At 46.3% G+C, this 16,986-nt stretch overlaps 1 protein-coding gene across 2 annotated transcripts; it reads right to left on the reverse strand.

Moving 5' to 3' along the window:
• Nucleotides 1–660: 660 nt before the first annotated feature.
• On the reverse strand, nucleotides 661–15,271 carry CHMP3 (charged multivesicular body protein 3). Of its 2 annotated transcripts, XM_069014721.1 has the most exons (7): nucleotides 15,165–15,247; nucleotides 14,558–14,625; nucleotides 10,338–10,398; nucleotides 6,714–6,893; nucleotides 4,065–4,186; nucleotides 2,156–2,270; nucleotides 661–1,171 (listed from the first exon to the last, which is right to left on the reverse strand). In XM_069014721.1, the coding sequence occupies exons 3-7, from the start codon at nucleotides 10,363–10,365 to the stop codon at nucleotides 1,032–1,034; spliced, it is 585 nt and encodes a 194-aa protein (XP_068870822.1). In that variant the 5' UTR covers nucleotides 10,366–10,398; nucleotides 14,558–14,625; nucleotides 15,165–15,247; the 3' UTR covers nucleotides 661–1,031. The 2 variants fall into 2 exon arrangements, with proteins under 2 accessions (XP_068870822.1, XP_068870821.1); XM_069014720.1 differs by lacking the exon at nucleotides 14,558–14,625 and having other exon boundaries at nucleotides 15,165–15,271.
• Nucleotides 15,272–16,986: the final 1,715 nt, after the last annotated feature.

The raw sequence follows: 16,986 nt of genomic DNA on the forward strand, positions 1-16,986 counted from the left end.
GCCTGTTTTTGTGTTGCATTTGGGGTGGAGATGGAACACTTGAATTGCACAGCCTTGGGGATACTTTGCCTCCCTGAGCATGAAGGTGAACAGTGCTTGGCCCCCCATCCAGCTCTCTGTGTACCTTGTGTGTTTTTCTACCCTTGCTGTTGGGATACAATTATTTAGAGACTTTAGATTGCTTTTGGTAAGTCTTCCTTAAACTTAAGAGCTCTGCCCTTTACCTGGGAGGTGCCTGTGGCAGTGACAGGTTTGGGTCAGAATTTTTTGGTTTGCAAACTGCCTTTTGTGAGCTGTGACATCTGTTTTCCCTGAAGCTTTTCCTTGGGAGGAGACACAGCTCTTTTTTGACCCTGAAATGTGCTATTGGAGCAGCAGTGAGGCCTTGACATGGCCACAGGGTCTGGGGAAGCTTTGCCAGGTCTGGTGAGCCAGGGCCACCCCTCCCACTGCTGCTCTTGCTGTGCCACAGCCTTGGCTAAGACAGGCTCTCCTGTGATGATACAGAGCTGGAACTGACTGAAATCTTCTCTTTAACTATGCAGTGAAGGCGCTAAATGTGCTAAAGAAACGTGTTACAAAACCAAAAGGGAGGTGTTAGAGGTGGGTATTGTTTGTGACAGAGGCCGAAGTGATGCAAACTAAACTGCTGCATGGCAGTGACTGTTAGAAGCAGCTTTAATAAAATTTGTAGTGATTCAGGAAAACACAGATCTGACAGTGCTGGAGGTTTTTGGTAGCAGATTAAACCAAAGTGCCTGTTAGGGAAAAATGCTGCTTGAAGATGAGAATATATTTCAGGACTTTGTATCTAAAAATACATAACATGACACCACCCTTGCCATATCACCACAGAAAACTGGCAGAGACTGCACTCCCCAAGAAGTATATTACAGTAGTTTCTTGGAGAATAAAATCCTCAGGAAGAAAAAAAATATATATATATTACATAAGTGAGAATACAGTTAAGTTTTGCATTTTGAAGGTAGGACAGAATAAAATAAAGCCAACTGTACACATCCATCCTGGCCCTAACTCCGCAGGGTCGCCAACCGTGACTGCATCGCTTCGATGTCCTCCTCCTCATCCACAGCAGCAGCAGCAGCTGCTCCCATGGGCTCAGGCTCTGGCAGAGCATCTGTCACTTTACTGGGTGCTTTACCCAAGGCCCCTGCAACAACAAACAGGCTCGTTAGGGTGTGTTAGGTCTGCATTTAATAATTAGTGGCTTTCAGGGACATCTAAGATAACCCAACCAGTCACTTCTCCTGGAGGTCACACCCCTGAGCTGTGACAGGGCCAGCCCGGGGCCGTTGGCTGCCCAGCAGCACTGACCTGCTAGCCCCTCTGAGCCTCTGCACTCCTTCCCTTCTGGGAGGAAGCTCCCCCCCAAGCCCTGCTGCTTGCCTCAGAGCTCCCACTGCCTGCCTGGGAGGAGGGGAGCTCCCAGGAAAAGGGATGGAAAAAGCAAATTAGGATGTGAGAAAGGAGAGGACAATGTGCCAGGTGCTGGGCACAAGGTGCCAGCAGGGACCTGCAATTTCAAGCTGCACTTCCAGCGTTGTACAGCTGAATGCAGCCCTGGTATTGTTTTTGTCACACCACATCACAAGCAATCCAGGTGAAAGGAGCATTCTAAGCATTCTCCAAGTCAAATAACTGAACCAGTAGATCATTACTTCATGAGCTGGAAGGCAGAAGTTGAGGTTTTGGTTTTAAGAGGGTTTTAGTGTTTGTTTTGGGTTTTTTCCCCCAAACAGGATACAGCATGTTACTGCCAGGACTCAAAACACAGCTTATAAATCAAGGCAGTGCAGCTGAGTTTATTTCTTGGCTTCATTAATAACAGTACCTAGTCAATCATATAAGTTTCACCTTGTTTAGACAATTCACTGCACAGCCAAACACAGATCTGTTGGAGCCTCAATTACATAACTGCACAGACAGCAGCTGATGGACATTAGTTCTGCCTTGCTGAGCCCCACTGGCCTTCTCAGCCAGTATTCCCTGAGAAACCAGTTCATCAGAGCTCTCTGCCCATCACCAAAGGAAGAGATGCCACTGCGAGAGTGCAGTGCAGTCAGAAGAGATGAAGATTTCAGTTCCTGCATCTTATTGAACAGAGCAGGGCTCTCAGCAGCACCCACAAACTCACCAGCTGTAATTTCAAAAAGGATTTTGTCAATTTCCGCCTCTGCTTCCTCTTCCATCTCCTCCTGATCCTCCAGGCCTTCAAAGGTGTCCTCCAGCATTTCCTCTATAATTCCAGCCTAGCAGAAAACAACAAGGCAGCTTGTGATGCCCTTGGAAACAGCAGAGTAAGAGGACCCATTTCCTGCTTGGGAGATGAGGTTTTGCCTATCCAGGCATGTAACAACCCCCTGCTGCAGCTTTCCCAATGGAGGCTGTTGCACAAGGGCGGCCAACAGACCCCACAGTGTAAGGATGTATCTCTACAGCTGGTGCCCTGGAAAAGCAGGAAGAAAACTGGGGATTAAAGGCATCTGTTCTCACTTTGAAAACCTCAAGTTACTTAAACTAAAAGAGGAGAGATTTAGGTTACATATTAGGAAGAAATTCTTCCCTGTGAGGGTGGTGAGACACTGGAACAGGTTCCCCAGAGAAGCTGCAGATGCCCAATCCCTGGCAGTGTTCAAGTTGAGGTTGGATGGGGCTCTGAGCAACCTGGTTTAGTGGAAGGTGTCCCTGTCCATGGCAGGGGGGCTGGAATTACATGATCTTTAAGATCCTTTCCAACCCAAACCATTCTACAAATCCGTGGTTATTTATTGTTGTTGCACATCTAAACCAAGAAGCCAGCCTGCTCCAAGCATGTGAAATACAAGTGTAAATTTCAGTCATGCAGCATGAATTGTGTAGCACACTGTAAAACTGCTCTTTGACACAGCTGGGGTTTTTGTCTGTCTGCATTTGAAAACATTCCTTTGCAGGCCCTGCAACCTAGATATGGCCAAACCATGGTGGTGCACAATAGCAAAATTATTTAGAAATAAACTTATTTGAACTAAGCAGTCTAGAGTGGTCAGAAGGGAAAAAGCAAAACAACTTTAGTTGTTGAAAATGTAATGGTCATAACAGGAGACTTTGTATACTTTCAAATCAGAGTGCTCCCATCACATGGAGACACTGAGCTAGATGCTTCAAACCCAGTGACAGTGAGTTATATCTCAATTAGCCAGGAGTTTTGTGATTCTTTAAAAATTTTGTAAGGAACTGTGTTTAACTAGTTAAGGAATGTTTGATTGCGTTATTTTGGCTGGTTTTGATTTAGATCTGTGTTGGCTCAGTGCCAGTAGAAAACCCTGAGAAATTACCTCACTGCACCTGCAGAAAGGAACTCCATGGACCCTTTAGAGAACTTAATAGCTGAAGAACAAAATTCAATAAAGAATTGTTTAATGGTTATTATATAACTAGAGGTGAATTAGATGTCATGGAACAAGAATGGTATCTTGAGAGAGTTAAGGAGTCAAAGGCCTATACACCCCAGAAAATTTGATTAATACACTGCAGGTGCAGTAAGGGAGACACTTCATAGGCTTGTACACCCCAAAAAACTTAATCAATAGTAATTGTCTAACCAGGACAGCAAATTTAATAAAGCACTGTTTAGCTGAATAAAACTTGGGTTATCCATTAAAGAAAGACAGATGAGATGTTCTGGTAGTAATTAAAAGAAACAAAACACCTCTACCATGATGCAGTAAATTGGGCAGATTTTTCGAGTGTCTATAAAAAAATCTTGGATGTTATAGTGTATATAAATGCCTGAAAATTGTTGTTTCTTTGAACATGTCTATGGCAAATAAATTCCCAGTATGTTCCCAATTTTGACTCAAAATTGTTATTAAGAATGTTTGTCTAAGAGCTTTTTGCTGTTAGGTTTAAAACTCTTTGTGTCACCAGTATCAGACTGGCCACAGTGTCGTGGAATGTCCTGAGGTCACACAAGCCCTCTGACAAAGAGGCCACCCAAGCAATTGCACAGCTCAGTAACAACCACATCATGTTCACCCAGGTCTGATTTATGTGCCAGATCTTACCTTCATCATCTCTTTGGACAAGTCCCTCATCGTTGCTTGGATTTCTGGGATTTTTACTAGATTTTGCATAGCTTTCATGACTTCTGTGCTCTTCTGCAATGAACCTGCTACTCTGAGGACAGCTGTGAAGGAGAGGCACAGAACAGTTTGAACAATCCATGCACTGCTGAAAGCAGAGAAATTACATCCTCCCTACATGCAAATTTGTTTACATTTAGACAATTCAATTTTAAAAAGAAATGGGGATTCCACTTCTTCATTCCTGACTAAATTCCTGGGAAAGCCCAACTTGAACCCATGTTCAAAAAGGCACAGTTACAGCAAAGCTATGGGTCCTGCACAATGAGCAAGGCAGGTGGTCTGCAGAGAGATTTCAACCACCTGCACCCAGTTCATTGAAGACAGGGAGAGAGAGGCCTGAGTTGCTCCTGCCCGGCCCCTCAGCAGCCAGAGGTGTTCTGAGGGTTTCAGCAGCAGAGCTGCAGTGAGTGCTGAAACCAGGGACCTCCTGCCTGACACCAGGTACTGGAAGCTAACCCTGGCAGAAGATCTGCTGCAATAGCTTCCAAGCAAAGAGTAAGCTACAACATTAATACTGAAAAAGATAAGCTGAAAATAAGCTTGTTTAAACTGAATTTAACAATACTCTTTCCAGAGGCTATTCTCATAATGTAACTTATAAGCTCTCCTCATATGTATCAATATACCAAGATCAAAAAGCAGTAATTAATGGTACTGTGAAGTTTTTTAAATTCTGCCATCTAACTTTGCAGTTTCCTGGACATGGAGAACTTACCTGTTTGTATATAAAATGGTCACTCCTTAACGAAGCAAAATGAAGGTACAGCACATATTATTTTTCACTTTAATAATTTCTTTTAAGAGCCTTACACTTTTAACAAACTAACAGAAACCTTGCCTTGAGTGGTCATTTCTCAGGTTACTACAGACCCCAGACTGAATTCTAGGTTCCTTCATGTTTCCTATCTAAGTGTATCAGAACATTCCCAGGAAGATGAAGATGCTGGCAGTGGTAATAAGGAGGAGGCTGTTTTGAGTTTTTCCTTTTAAGAGACACCTCAAGCTGCACGGATAGTCTTACTTCCCTTTCCATGGGGAACCACATTTGAACTGTCACAAAATTACACTTAAAGTTCACAATGTGACTCCTGATTTATCATTCATCCAGTGTCAAAGTCTACTTGGATTATGCTGGGGTGGAGCAAATGCTTTGACATTTCAGCAGCATGTTGACCTCCACCAAGTCTTCTCCTGTCTTTAAAGCTTTCAGTTGTGCCTGTTATTGGCTGGAATGTTTCCAGCTATGGAAAACACTGCAGGAAGTCTATTACAACAGATTTCTGATGTGGATAAGGAGTGAGGGAAATATACTGGTTCTGGAGGAACACAAAGGACCAAGGAGGGTTTACAGAACATGGGTGTTAAGCCAAGGCGCAAAAGGATTCATCCACACCAAGAAAATCAAACACTACTCCCCCACCCCCATGTAGGTATTGGTAAATGCCCCCAGACTCTTGCTAGAGAAACAACCATCTACAAGGTAAAGGGAATTCTACTCCTGTGACAGATCCTGTCAAAATCAGTGACACAGGCTCCAAAAGGATACAGAGATATTAGGAATGCATTCAAACTGTTTAGGACTAAGAAAGTGCTCCAAACTGCTGTGAGTTCAGTTTCAGAGCATGTGATTCTCACATCACTGCAACCCTCAGGCTCTGAGGAGAGGTGTTAGATCATCTGCTGAGCAGCTTGTCAGAGGAAACAGGGAACCAGCAAGGATGCAGGCAACAGTGAGGGGCAGGAGCTCCAAGAAACTAAAACTGGGAGCTCCCTGACTACTTCAGAGCCCAGGGTGGGACACCCATCCAGAGAGGGCAGTGGGCAAACAGCCTCAGAACATCCCGCAGGCTGAGGGGGGTTATTGCCTACAGGGATACATGCTCTTTTCCCTTACAGGGATGTAAGGGGAAAGAGCATGTTTGGATACAGGGAAAACTTTTGATAGATCTTTTAGGTGGATTACAGGATTTAATAATTAAATTTTATGGGGAAATAACTGAATTTTAGGGGAATGACCAAAGGTAGTTTGGGGAAGGATCAAAGTGGATCAGGGAATACACAAACCTCAGGGGGCTGCAGGACCAGGTACCAGCACCTCAGTCAGAGCAAATCTGGGGCCAAGTTTCAGATATCTGGCCATCTTAAACAAGGCATCTGAGAGCAGCTCGTGGAACAACCCATCTACTGTGTACATATGTGTTCTACTAGTGCACCTCAGTCCTCATCAGCTGAAGAGGAAGAGCAGGATGGAGCTGTTCATGTGTCTGTGAAAGCTGTGTGTGTTTATGGGGTGGGGGCAAAGGCTCTGCTTTTGGGGGCACATGTGGGTGCATGTGCCTGCTGGGATTAGGGGGTAGAACTGCAGCAGCCTCACAGCTCTGGGCTTGCTATGGGAGGATCTTCCCAGGTTCCTGAAGCCCACTGGAATCAGCTGCCTTTCACAAGAACACGGCTGCTTCCACATTCAAGCTCTGCCTGCATTTGACTTTGGTTCTGGACAAGGAAACCTCAGATCTCACCTCTACTGTCAGAGCAGTCATTGTGCTTGGGCCCAGAATTTGTTCTTACCAAGCTGGTTCTTCATCCCCATGAGAACAGAGTTCATGTGAGCTTTGGATGCATAGAGTTTGCTTACGGCCCTCCGAGAGCGGATCAGCTCCTTTGCCAAGATCACACACACATCTCTCTGATTCTTTTTGGCAGCATCCTTTATTGACCTCTTCACCTTCTCCTCCTCCCTCTGGATATCTGGAGTACAGAAAAACACAGCAAATAGTGGTGAACTCCCAAGAATATGGAAGAGAAATTAGTCATTTGTTGGGGTATGTTTCCAATGCAAAGAATTGTTTCTGCTTGATTTCAGATTCCCTTTGCTACTGAAAGACCTTGTTCTAGGCTGATTTACGTGTCAGTTGATTAATTCAGCTAAATCTTAATAGGAAAATTCTCATTACTGAACATCCAGCTCTGTAATTGCCTTTGCAGTCAAGAGTACTCTAAAGGACTGTCTGAGAATGTCCATGATGCTGAGCTGACTAAGAGCTTACAAAGCAAAAAAAGTCTCATAAGAACAAAGCACTCTGAGAGGATGATTTGATTTACAACTTCAAAATAACTTCCTGACTATTAAACTGGCCTGATATAAATATATATATACAAAATATACATCCAATTTAAAACATCCTGTTCAAACTCTCCTGGCATCCAGCTTTGTTCAATAGCTGTTTTTTAAGAGTGTGCTGAAGCAGGAATACTGAACTAAGCACGAGCACCAAAGAGTTGGTTGGATTTGAAATATTAAACACTAAATAGGCCTCCTTAAATACCATTGGTTTCTCCAGCAAATCTGATGAGATTGTTCACAGTTCTGCCCTGCCAGGTAACACTGGCTGTGAACAGCAGGAGCCAGGTACTCCAAAAAGTCCAGAGCAAAAACTGCAAGAATAAGCAGGGACAATATCAACCTCCTTCCTTTTCCAGACTCAGCAATACATCAACCACTGATGAAATGTGGATCTAAGAGTCCACAAGAAAAATGATCCTAAAGTAAATAAAGAATTCAGATAATAAGGATTAGCCTCACCTTCCTGCAAAGAGTTGATTGAAATGACCACAAGAGCAATTATTTCAAGGAAAGCCTCAGTTCAAATTTAGTTTTGAGTCTTCTTGATTTATGCCAGACAAGGTTACACATTGGAAGAATAAGAAGCTGCCCTTTTATAAAAACAAAGGCATCAACACACACTTTCTGGCACAGGCTGACTTGGAGACTTCAACACAGCTTCTCAGGTGGGAGTTAATGAACTCTGTACTCAAGACCAGTTATTCTCTCACTATCATTCACTGGGGTCTTCACCTCAAAGGACTGGCAGAAAGCTGTAGGATCATAATCAGAAAAACATACCCTTGCTGCTTCCCCACTATTATTTTCAGAAATACCATGAACTTGAAGACATTTGTATGTCAGACATGGGACTGAGCCAAATCACAGCATATCAGAGCAGGTAAGAAAGAGCTGAAGTGCTCCAGCAGGAAACAGAAAGCACCAGAAGAACTCCAGCAGTAGTGAGGAATTACAGCATTCACTTTGTCAGGCTGAAAACAACCACAAGCATTGTGCTGCTACACTCAGTCTAGTGTAGGGCAGCCTGTACTCGAGTGAACGCTTTCACTGGCATGACCAACTGCTGAGTATGAGATCAGCGGCACAAGTATGAGAGAACAGCCAGCTCCATCTTTGAAGGTCAGTGCCAGCTACACTCCTCAAGGAAGCCAAAGTCACTTCCCCAGTCTCTCTACAGCACTATCAAGCACAAGAGGCACAAAGCAGCCCAAGCACATGTGAGAGGGACTTGAATGCTCAGCAAAACACAAAGTTACTGTATTACTCCAACTCTATCAACTCAAAAAATTTAATTCTGAACTAACAAGGATACCTTTCATTTCTCCAAACCTTCCAAGCCCTGAAAAACAACCTACCCCAAAGAGAAATCACTAGAGCAGCAAGAGTCCAACAACAGATGGTTTCAAACTGTGTTGCTATTTTAGTAACTGCGCTGACCAGGCAAGCCAAGTGTTCCAGTGATCCAAGCCCACTCAGTTCATCCCAGGTGGATCTAGCGTTGCCTTGTCCAAACACATCTAGCACAGCCTTCCCCAAGGAAACTAAGGCAGGTTCCAGCTTAGCATCCTTAAAGATTGCAGGGATTTCCTGTGTAAGGCTCAGCTGAAAGGAGAAAGCACAGCAGAATCCAACTACAGCAAGTAATTTTTGAGAAAACCTTCAGTGGTAGGTGGCTGTTATCCTTCAGGAGCAGCCTGCTAGCCTGGGAAGTGTCCAGCAGAACCACGCATTTCCATAGGTGACACTTGGTAAAATGTGAAATCCTGGCACAAAGATATTCTCTAGTTTATTTTAAGGGGAATTATCAGAATAGCAGATGGTTGGTGGTTAGTGCTGAACTGTATTTCTCTGAATGTAGGACTCTGAAATACAGACATGCTTAGAACTGCTAAAATAATTAGATTTGCATCCACATCAAAATATCACACTACCATGTAACCTAGTATCTGTATAGGCCATTAAAAGTATTATGGCATGTAAAAAGTTAACAGAAACCTGAAATTTCAAGAAACATCAGTAGTGAACATGTGGGTATTTTGTTCCTGTGGAAGATGCAACCTGTAAAACATATTTTGCTAGTAAGATCAGAGTTGCAGTTCCTCTGTGCCTGATACAGCCACACAAAGTTTCCTGGAGAAAGCAAAAGAATTCACATTCCTGTACATCGGTTTTCCTGGGAAAGACATAAACTCTGTTCCTCGTATTAGAGACAAGGACAGACCTTGTACTGCACAAGCAACCTTCTCCAACCAAATCACACGAGTCTATGGGAGGGAGAAGACACAAACCCTGTCAGGTTACTCCAGAGGCACAGGGCTGAAGAGGAATAGGGAAGGGAGGACAAAACAGGCATGTGCCTAGTAACCAGATGCTGACACAAAATATCCTTCACCAGCACATCCCCTGGACAAATCCCAGGGACAGGGTAGAAGATAAAGAAGGGGAAAACAAAACCTAGACCCAGACCTATTTTCAGGGTCAGGGAAGGCAGGCAGAAGAAATTCTGAACTAACAGCAGTTCAATAAAAAGGAGCTCCTCTGCTTTTCAAGACACATTCAGCAGTGTAATGCTCATCATTTAATAGCAAAACACCCACCTGCTGCGAAAATACTTCTTTTTTTCCCTTCCTCTCTTCTGTTTGTAATTTTCCCAAGCTGACAGCAAGCTACTTTTGCTTGGGTTGTGCACTTTCACACCAGTGAATACCAGTGGAACTTCCTACATGTGGAATTATATACCATACTGATACTACTTATTAAATCAATGTGGGTGAAATTCTGGATAATAAGTCTAATACATGTTATCCAAAGGGATTTAAGAGCATTATGTCTTACTGGGAGCATGAAATATTCATGTTCTTTTGAAAATTTTACTTGGATAACTTCACAGCGACATCATTTTGTAACACAGACTAAGTCTGGCCCCAGGATCACATTCATCTTCCTTTATTCCAAACGTGATAGACTACCCCAGGTTATCAAATTTCACAGCCTACCTCAATTAAAGCAAAAAAAACTTGAAGGCAGACAGGGAGAGTAAAAACAAAAAATGAGACACAAGTACAAACCTCTGATCTGTCTATCAATCACTCTCATTTCTTTCCTTATCTTCAAGGACCATTCATTGACCTTAAAAAGAGAAAGAGAGAGTTACTTGAAATTCCATCTTTAAAACTATGCTTTTATATTTGCATGTAACTTAAACATTCAGTATCAAAGCAGCACTTCAAAATGCACAAGCTTTAAGTTATGAGCGATGTTAAAATACTTCATTATTCAAATAATAAAACCCCAAAACATTGCAGAGATACCACCAATTACTGCACTGCTCTTAATGCTCAGACAAGCAGGACCTTCACAGATCCCTTCCAACTGAAAACTCTTCAATGACTCCATGATGTGATTTGTGAGTCAGATGCTCAGTGCCTCGCTAACTTCCCACATCACAGCCATGTCACTGTACTGAGTGAACTTGCCACGGGGAATTTCAGCAGAAGGGACAGACTTTGGCACAGGATGACAGCACCAAGAATGCTACTGCCCATGTCAGTCAGGAGGATCCCCAGGAGGTCTCCAAGACAACCCTTACTCAAAGCAGGATCAAGTTCAGACTTCAGACAGGTTGTTCAGGGCCTCATCCACTGAGTTTTGATACTGTTTGAGGGCAGAGACTTCACAGCCACTCTGAGCAACTGCACTTAAATTACTCCTGTGAGGAAGATCTTTCCTCACAGAATCCTGGAACAGTTTGGGTTGGAAGGGACCTTAAAAACCATCTATGTCCTGCTGTTGGTGAGGCCACCTTCCACTAAACCAGATTGCTCAGAGCTCCATCCAAGCTGGCCTTTCATGTCCAATTCAAAACTCTCCTCCGGCTAGCTGTGGCTGCAGCACCTCTCCTATCACTGAAGACACCTCAAAAAAACCCCTTCTCTTCTCCAAGCCAAAATGAGCCCAGTTCCCTAAGCCACTCCTCCTGCATCAAGGGCTCCAGCCCTCCACCATCCTGATGGCCCTCTGCCACACTTCCCCAGTTTGCTGAGATCCTTCCTGAACTGGGTGCCCACACTGGGACACTGTTCTGCAGATGTGGCCTCTTTAATACTGAGTAGCACAGTGACTGAATGCTCAACACTGTGACTACAGCTTCCTAACACAGCCCCATTTGCCTTCATTGCTGCAAAGGTGCACTGGGAATTCATGTTTATTATCCATGGGAAATCAGATCCTTTCCTGCAGAGCTGGTGCCCAGCCAGCCCCAGGCTGCACATCCCTGCGTGCAGGGATGGTTGTCTCACCTGCACAGTCTTGCATTGCTCAACATCATGAGGTTCCTGCTACATTCCTCCCACTTGCTCAGGTCCCTCTGCCCTCCAGCTTCCCTTCCCCTGCCTCTGCTGGGGTTCAAACACAGCCACTCCTCTGACAGCTCCCTCCTGGCACTTGCCAAGATCTCTCTGTTCCAGATCATCTGGCTCACCCAGGAGGTGGGGAGCTCCACTTGCCCTGATGTAGTGGTTCGGTTCAAAACATCCATTACTTACTTATTTTCCTTCTGTGAGATAAGAATTAGGAGAAAGCAAAGCAGGCACAAAACTTAAAAGAATATAAAGAAGTTTATTAACAGACCTAAAAGACCACCCCTCTAGGGAAGCAGAGTGAAGAGAACTTGTGCACTGAAAACTTGTAAAGCAAGCCCTCTTCAGTGCACAAGCCCAGCAGAGCAACACATTTAGACTTTTACCAGTCTCAGAGGACATTCTCTTGGTCATGGGGAACAAGACCATGTTTTGACTGCAGACAACAGCCACCATTTGAGGTGCCCAAGCACAAAATCAGCTTAAAAACCCCCACAAACAACCCAAAGCCCTGCATTGGTGCAGAAGTTTCTAAGAGGTTTCATAAAGCTCCTGTACCTTTAGTTAAATCCTGGTTTTACAGGGGAAAAAAACCCAAACCCTTGCAGGACTGACTGCAGCCTCCCCTCTTGTTCTTCAGAGCAGAGGAAATATTGTCCTGGAGAGTCATTCCTCACCCTGACAGAAAGCTAAGAAGGTTCCTTTTTTGAGTATGGGCTACATGAGAGGGAAAAAAGCAGGGGGAAGAGACTGAAGTAAAACATGAGAGAGCTCTGGCTGGCCAACTGTCCTGTCTCAGATGCAACAGCTACCAGAGATTTGCTCTACAACTTGTATTCTAGAACAAATGGACACACAACAAGCCTTCACGTACAAGCACAATCAGCAACTGTCAAATGAACCACAGCAGGATTTCCAGCTTCTGTCTCTGGGATGCACAACCCAGCACAAAGACACCATTAAATCAAGACTGGTTGTGTGTTGTCATCAATCCCTGCCAACTCTGATAGCTGAAAACTCTCACAGCTCATCCCTAGCATTGACAGGAATCAGCTGCTTGACACAACAGTCCTAAAGGCAGAGCTGGGTGCTTACACCTTCCCTGGTGTTCCCAACTCATCTCCTGTTTTGTGTAAGAGGAGGAGGAAATCCCATTGACTCTCATCCAGGCTACTCCATGCTCCCAGCTACATGAGACAGCAATATGTTAAGCTGCAAAGAAGCCACACTGCCCATCTCACACAGGACACAGGGACATGGATACAAACCATGGCACAAGGCAGCAGTGCTGGGAACAGGAGTATGTGGTCCAGCTGAGCAAAGACAATTACCCTGAGCACAACTCCATGCTGATGAAGCTATTCTGCTTCCACTCCTGATCTAAACAAAACCATCACTCTCACAGCCCTGCATCACACCAGAGTCAGCCAGCAACGCACTCAGCTGAAAAGAGCCAACTCAGACTATACTGGAGGAAAACCCACTTTTAAAGTTCAAACGATCCAGACATGGCATTAAAAGTATAATAAATCCCCAGTTTTAGACAGACTGGAATGCATCACCAGCTCTTCACAAGCACTGAAGATGTTTGCCTTGCATTGATCATAAATAAATTATCTCACATCAGCAGAGTGGGCAGACAAATGAACTGAGGGCAAAACATTGCCATCACAAAATCTCAACCTCTCCCCATCATTATCCACGTTCTGCAGTGCTTGGATGGCTCCTTCCAGCCCTGCTCAGGGACTGTATCTTGTGCACAGCTGCTGGCAGACACAAGATAAGCGGTGCTGTTTCCCCATCAGCTAGGAACTACTTTTTCTTCCTTCTAAAGCTGCAGTTAGGTACAGGAGGAAAGGAATTTTTTACTATTAATGGGTTTCTCAATATCACTGTTATGGCCTGTGAAGTCACCATGCCAGCCTGCAGCCCTCAGAGACTCACGTCACCTCTCCCTACACCTGTTCCATAGAGCCTGGACAGGGTTTTCTGCAAAGAATCACAGAATCCCTGGGTTAGGAAGGGATCTCTGGAGATCATCCAGTCCAAACCCCCTGCCAAGGCAGGGTCACCCAGAGCAGGTGACACAGGAACGTGTCCAGGTGTGTTTGGAATGTCCCCAGAGAGGAAGACTCCACAACCTCCCTAGGCAGCTATTCCAGGGCTCTGCCACTCTCAGCGTGAAGAAGTTCTTCCTCATGTAGAGGTGGAAATTATTGTGGTTTAGTTTATGGCCCTTGCTCCTTGTCCTGTTGCTGTGCACCACGAAAAAGAAGGTTCAAGGTGGATGGCACCATCCTCCAAGAGCTCCAAGATGACCAACAGACATTGTGCTACTGGAAAACATGACAAGTTCATCAGTTAGGGAAGGCAAAAGAGCAGCCCTCAGACACGAGGCAGGAACTCCTCAGTGCAGCACAACCACATGTGTGGGTTAGGCAGCTGTCTGATGTGTTACCCCAGCCCTGAGAGCAGCAGTCCCCAACCCCAGCTCTCCCTGTGGTCTCCTGTACCACACTCAGGAACACAGGAGACTGACCCAGCCCACAGAATGCTCAGACACAGGCAGAGCAGGAAAGGAAAGGACACTCCCAAAGGTACGTTCCTCATCTGATTCTCTCACCTGACAAGAAACAACTGCAACCTGCTCCCCTCAGACTCAGCAGCTACAAAGCACCAGGGGAGACCTGTGAACATCCACAGCTTGTCTAAGCCTTCAACTTGTGTGCCTGTCATCCTTCTTCCTGCTGCTTTTCCAGTACCTCTAATGTACTTGATCTTCCTCTCCCCAAAGAGCAGACTTTTTCACTAACACATTAGTAGCTACTTATGAAAGGCAAAAGTGAAATTCACCAGTGTCTTCATTACTTCATTTCACTGTGACATCAGAAAGCTGTTCGTAGAAACACACAGTTTGTCTATAGACTCACCTTCCCCCTCCAAGTCCCAATATTTCAGCTACTATTTCCTGATTTTAAGGCTATATCTGCAAGAGAAGCTAGAATCATAGAATATTAAGGAGTTGGAAGGGACTTTAAGGCCATATAGCTCCAACCTCCCCTGCCATCGGCAGGGACACCTTCCACTAGACCAGGCTGCTCGACGCCTTATCCAACCTGGCCTTGAACACTTCCAGGGATGGGACAGCCACAGCTTCTCTGGGCAACCTGTGCCAGGGCCTCATCACCCTCACAGGGAAGAATTTCTTCTCAGTATCTAACCTAAACTTCCCCTCTATCAACTTGCACCCATTCCCCCTTGTCCCGTCACTCCAGTTCCTGACAAAGAGCCCCTCTCCGGCTTCTCTGTAGGCCCCTTCAGATACTGGACGGTGTTGTCTCCACACGCCCGGTCCCGGGCCAGTTGTAGCCAGGGCCCGGTGTAGCCAGGGCCGGGGCCGGGGCCAGGGCCAGCCCGGCCCCTCCGCAGTCCCCGCCCGACGCCATAGCAACGCCACACGGCCCTGCCGCCAATCCCCCCGCAAGCTTCCGGCCCCCGCCGCACCCCAGCCCCGCCGTGGCGGCTCCGGCCCCTCACCAGCTCCTTGGGCGGCTTCTCGGGGGTCTTCCCGAACAGCCCCATGGCGGCCGCACCGCCCGGCACTTCCGGGTTCCCCTCGGCCGGGCCGGGCGGAGACCGCACTGCGCACGCGCCACCGGCACCTCAGACCCCGCCCCCTCCGCTTGGGGGCGGTGCCCGAGCGCCTCGCCCCGCCCCTCGCGGCGTCCCGCCGGTCACGTGGCGCTGCGCGCGGCCCCGCCTCGCGCGGGAGGGGCGGGAAGGCTCTGAGGACAGCGGGGCGGGGCGGGCGCTGGTGGCGGACGGAGCGCTCGGTTTCTCGCACTGGGCGTGTTGGTAACCCATTCACAGGGTCAGTTAGGTTGGAAAAGGCTTCTGAGATAATCGAGTGCAACCATGACCGAACACCGACATGGCACTGAGTGCCACATCCAGTCTTTCCTTAAAACACCTCCGGGGTTTGTTAACTCCACCATTGCCCTGGGCAGCCCATTCCAATGTCCAGTCACCGTTTCTGTGAAGAAGTTCCTCCTAAAGCGCAACCTCCGCTGGTCCAGCTTTAAATTCCGTCCTCTCGTCCTGTCGCTGGTTTCCCGGGAGCAGAGCCTGACCCCCACCTGGCTGCACCCTCCTGTCAGGGAGCTGTAAAGAGCAATAAGGTCTCCCCTGAGATTCCTTTTCTCCAGGCGGAGCTACCCCCAGCTCCCTCAGCTGCTCCTTATCCCACCTGTGCTCCAAACCCTTCCCCAGCTCCGCTCCCTTCTCTGGGACCCCAGCACCTCGATGACCTGTTGGTGCAAGGGCTGACTCCCACTCCGCTCTTTCCCCTGGGACGGCCCGCAGGACACCGAGGGCAAAGCCCGTACAAGCCGGTGCCCACCTCGTCCCCAGCTGCCGGGTCTGTTTCGGAGAAATCCCACCAGCCAGGCCTGGCTCATCTTCACCCTCCTCTCCGCAGGGTCACCTGGCTGAAATGAAGGGACAGCTTGGAGCTGCTCCGCTGGAGCTCCAGCGAGTCATTCCATCTCTTCACACCCCGGTGCGCAATCTGAGACTGTGAGCGCTAGAAATAAATCAGTGACGCCCAGAGTGCAAAAGTTTAGGAAGGAAAAGGTGCTATTAACTTAATCTAACTCTTAATACCTTACAGTTATGCTTACCCTCATTATTTAATTACTGGAGACAGACATTTTAATGACAGTTAAAAAATGTACAGTTTCACTTTTTGTTATCTTTCCCTCCAAAATCTAATGCAGAACAAAGATCTAAACAAGCTTTGGAAAGGAGAGCTGTCATTTTGGACTGAGCACCAGCAGTGGGAAAGCCAGTGTTAATAAAACAATAATTGGTGAAATCAAGAGCGGCAAAGAGCTTCAGAGATTATTTAAATTCATCCTTTGTAATAGCAGCACAAAACATCCATCGCCTTTATTAAACCTAACAAATAAATTAATACCCTCACCTCAAGTGTTTTGACATTTTCTGTTTACAATTGGTCTCTAGCTTCCAGGCACGAGGCATCAGAGAATAAAACACCACTTTAGGAATGTTTAGCATCTCAGTTAAGACACTTCACAAGTACTAGCACAACCCAGCCCTGCGAGGCAAAACATGTGAGCAGCGAAACTGCTGACCCTGCTACAGGCACAGTCTTTGCTCCTTTGCTCCGTTCTCCGGATGTTCAACTGCCAACGTGTGAGGAAGGGCTGTCTGAGATCCTGCACTCGGTAGAAAACAACGTTACTTGGATGCTTCTGCTGCAACTGACACGAGCATTTCATAAAATAAACACATCCAACTGCTTTTTCTGTCCTGATGGGACTCCCAATACACTGTGCCA

The sequence above is a fragment of the Aphelocoma coerulescens genome, chromosome 4 (assembly GCF_041296385.1).
Source record: "Aphelocoma coerulescens isolate FSJ_1873_10779 chromosome 4, UR_Acoe_1.0, whole genome shotgun sequence".
NCBI classification, from domain to species: Eukaryota; Metazoa; Chordata; class Aves; order Passeriformes; family Corvidae; genus Aphelocoma; species Aphelocoma coerulescens.

Excerpts from the sequence above, each read along its gene's own strand:
- CHMP3 (XM_069014720.1), bottom strand. The coding sequence starts at position 15,209 with ATGGGGCTGTTCGGGAAGACCCCCGAGAAGCCGCCCAAGGAGCTG. Across the intron at positions 10,399-15,164 it reads AGAAGCCGCCCAAGGAGCTG|GTCAATGAATGGTCCTTGAA; the intron begins GTGAGGGGCCGG and ends TCTCTTTTTAAG. Across the intron at positions 4,187-6,713 it reads GGGGATGAAGAACCAGCTTG|CTGTCCTCAGAGTAGCAGGT; the intron begins GTAAGAACAAAT and ends TCTCCTTCACAG.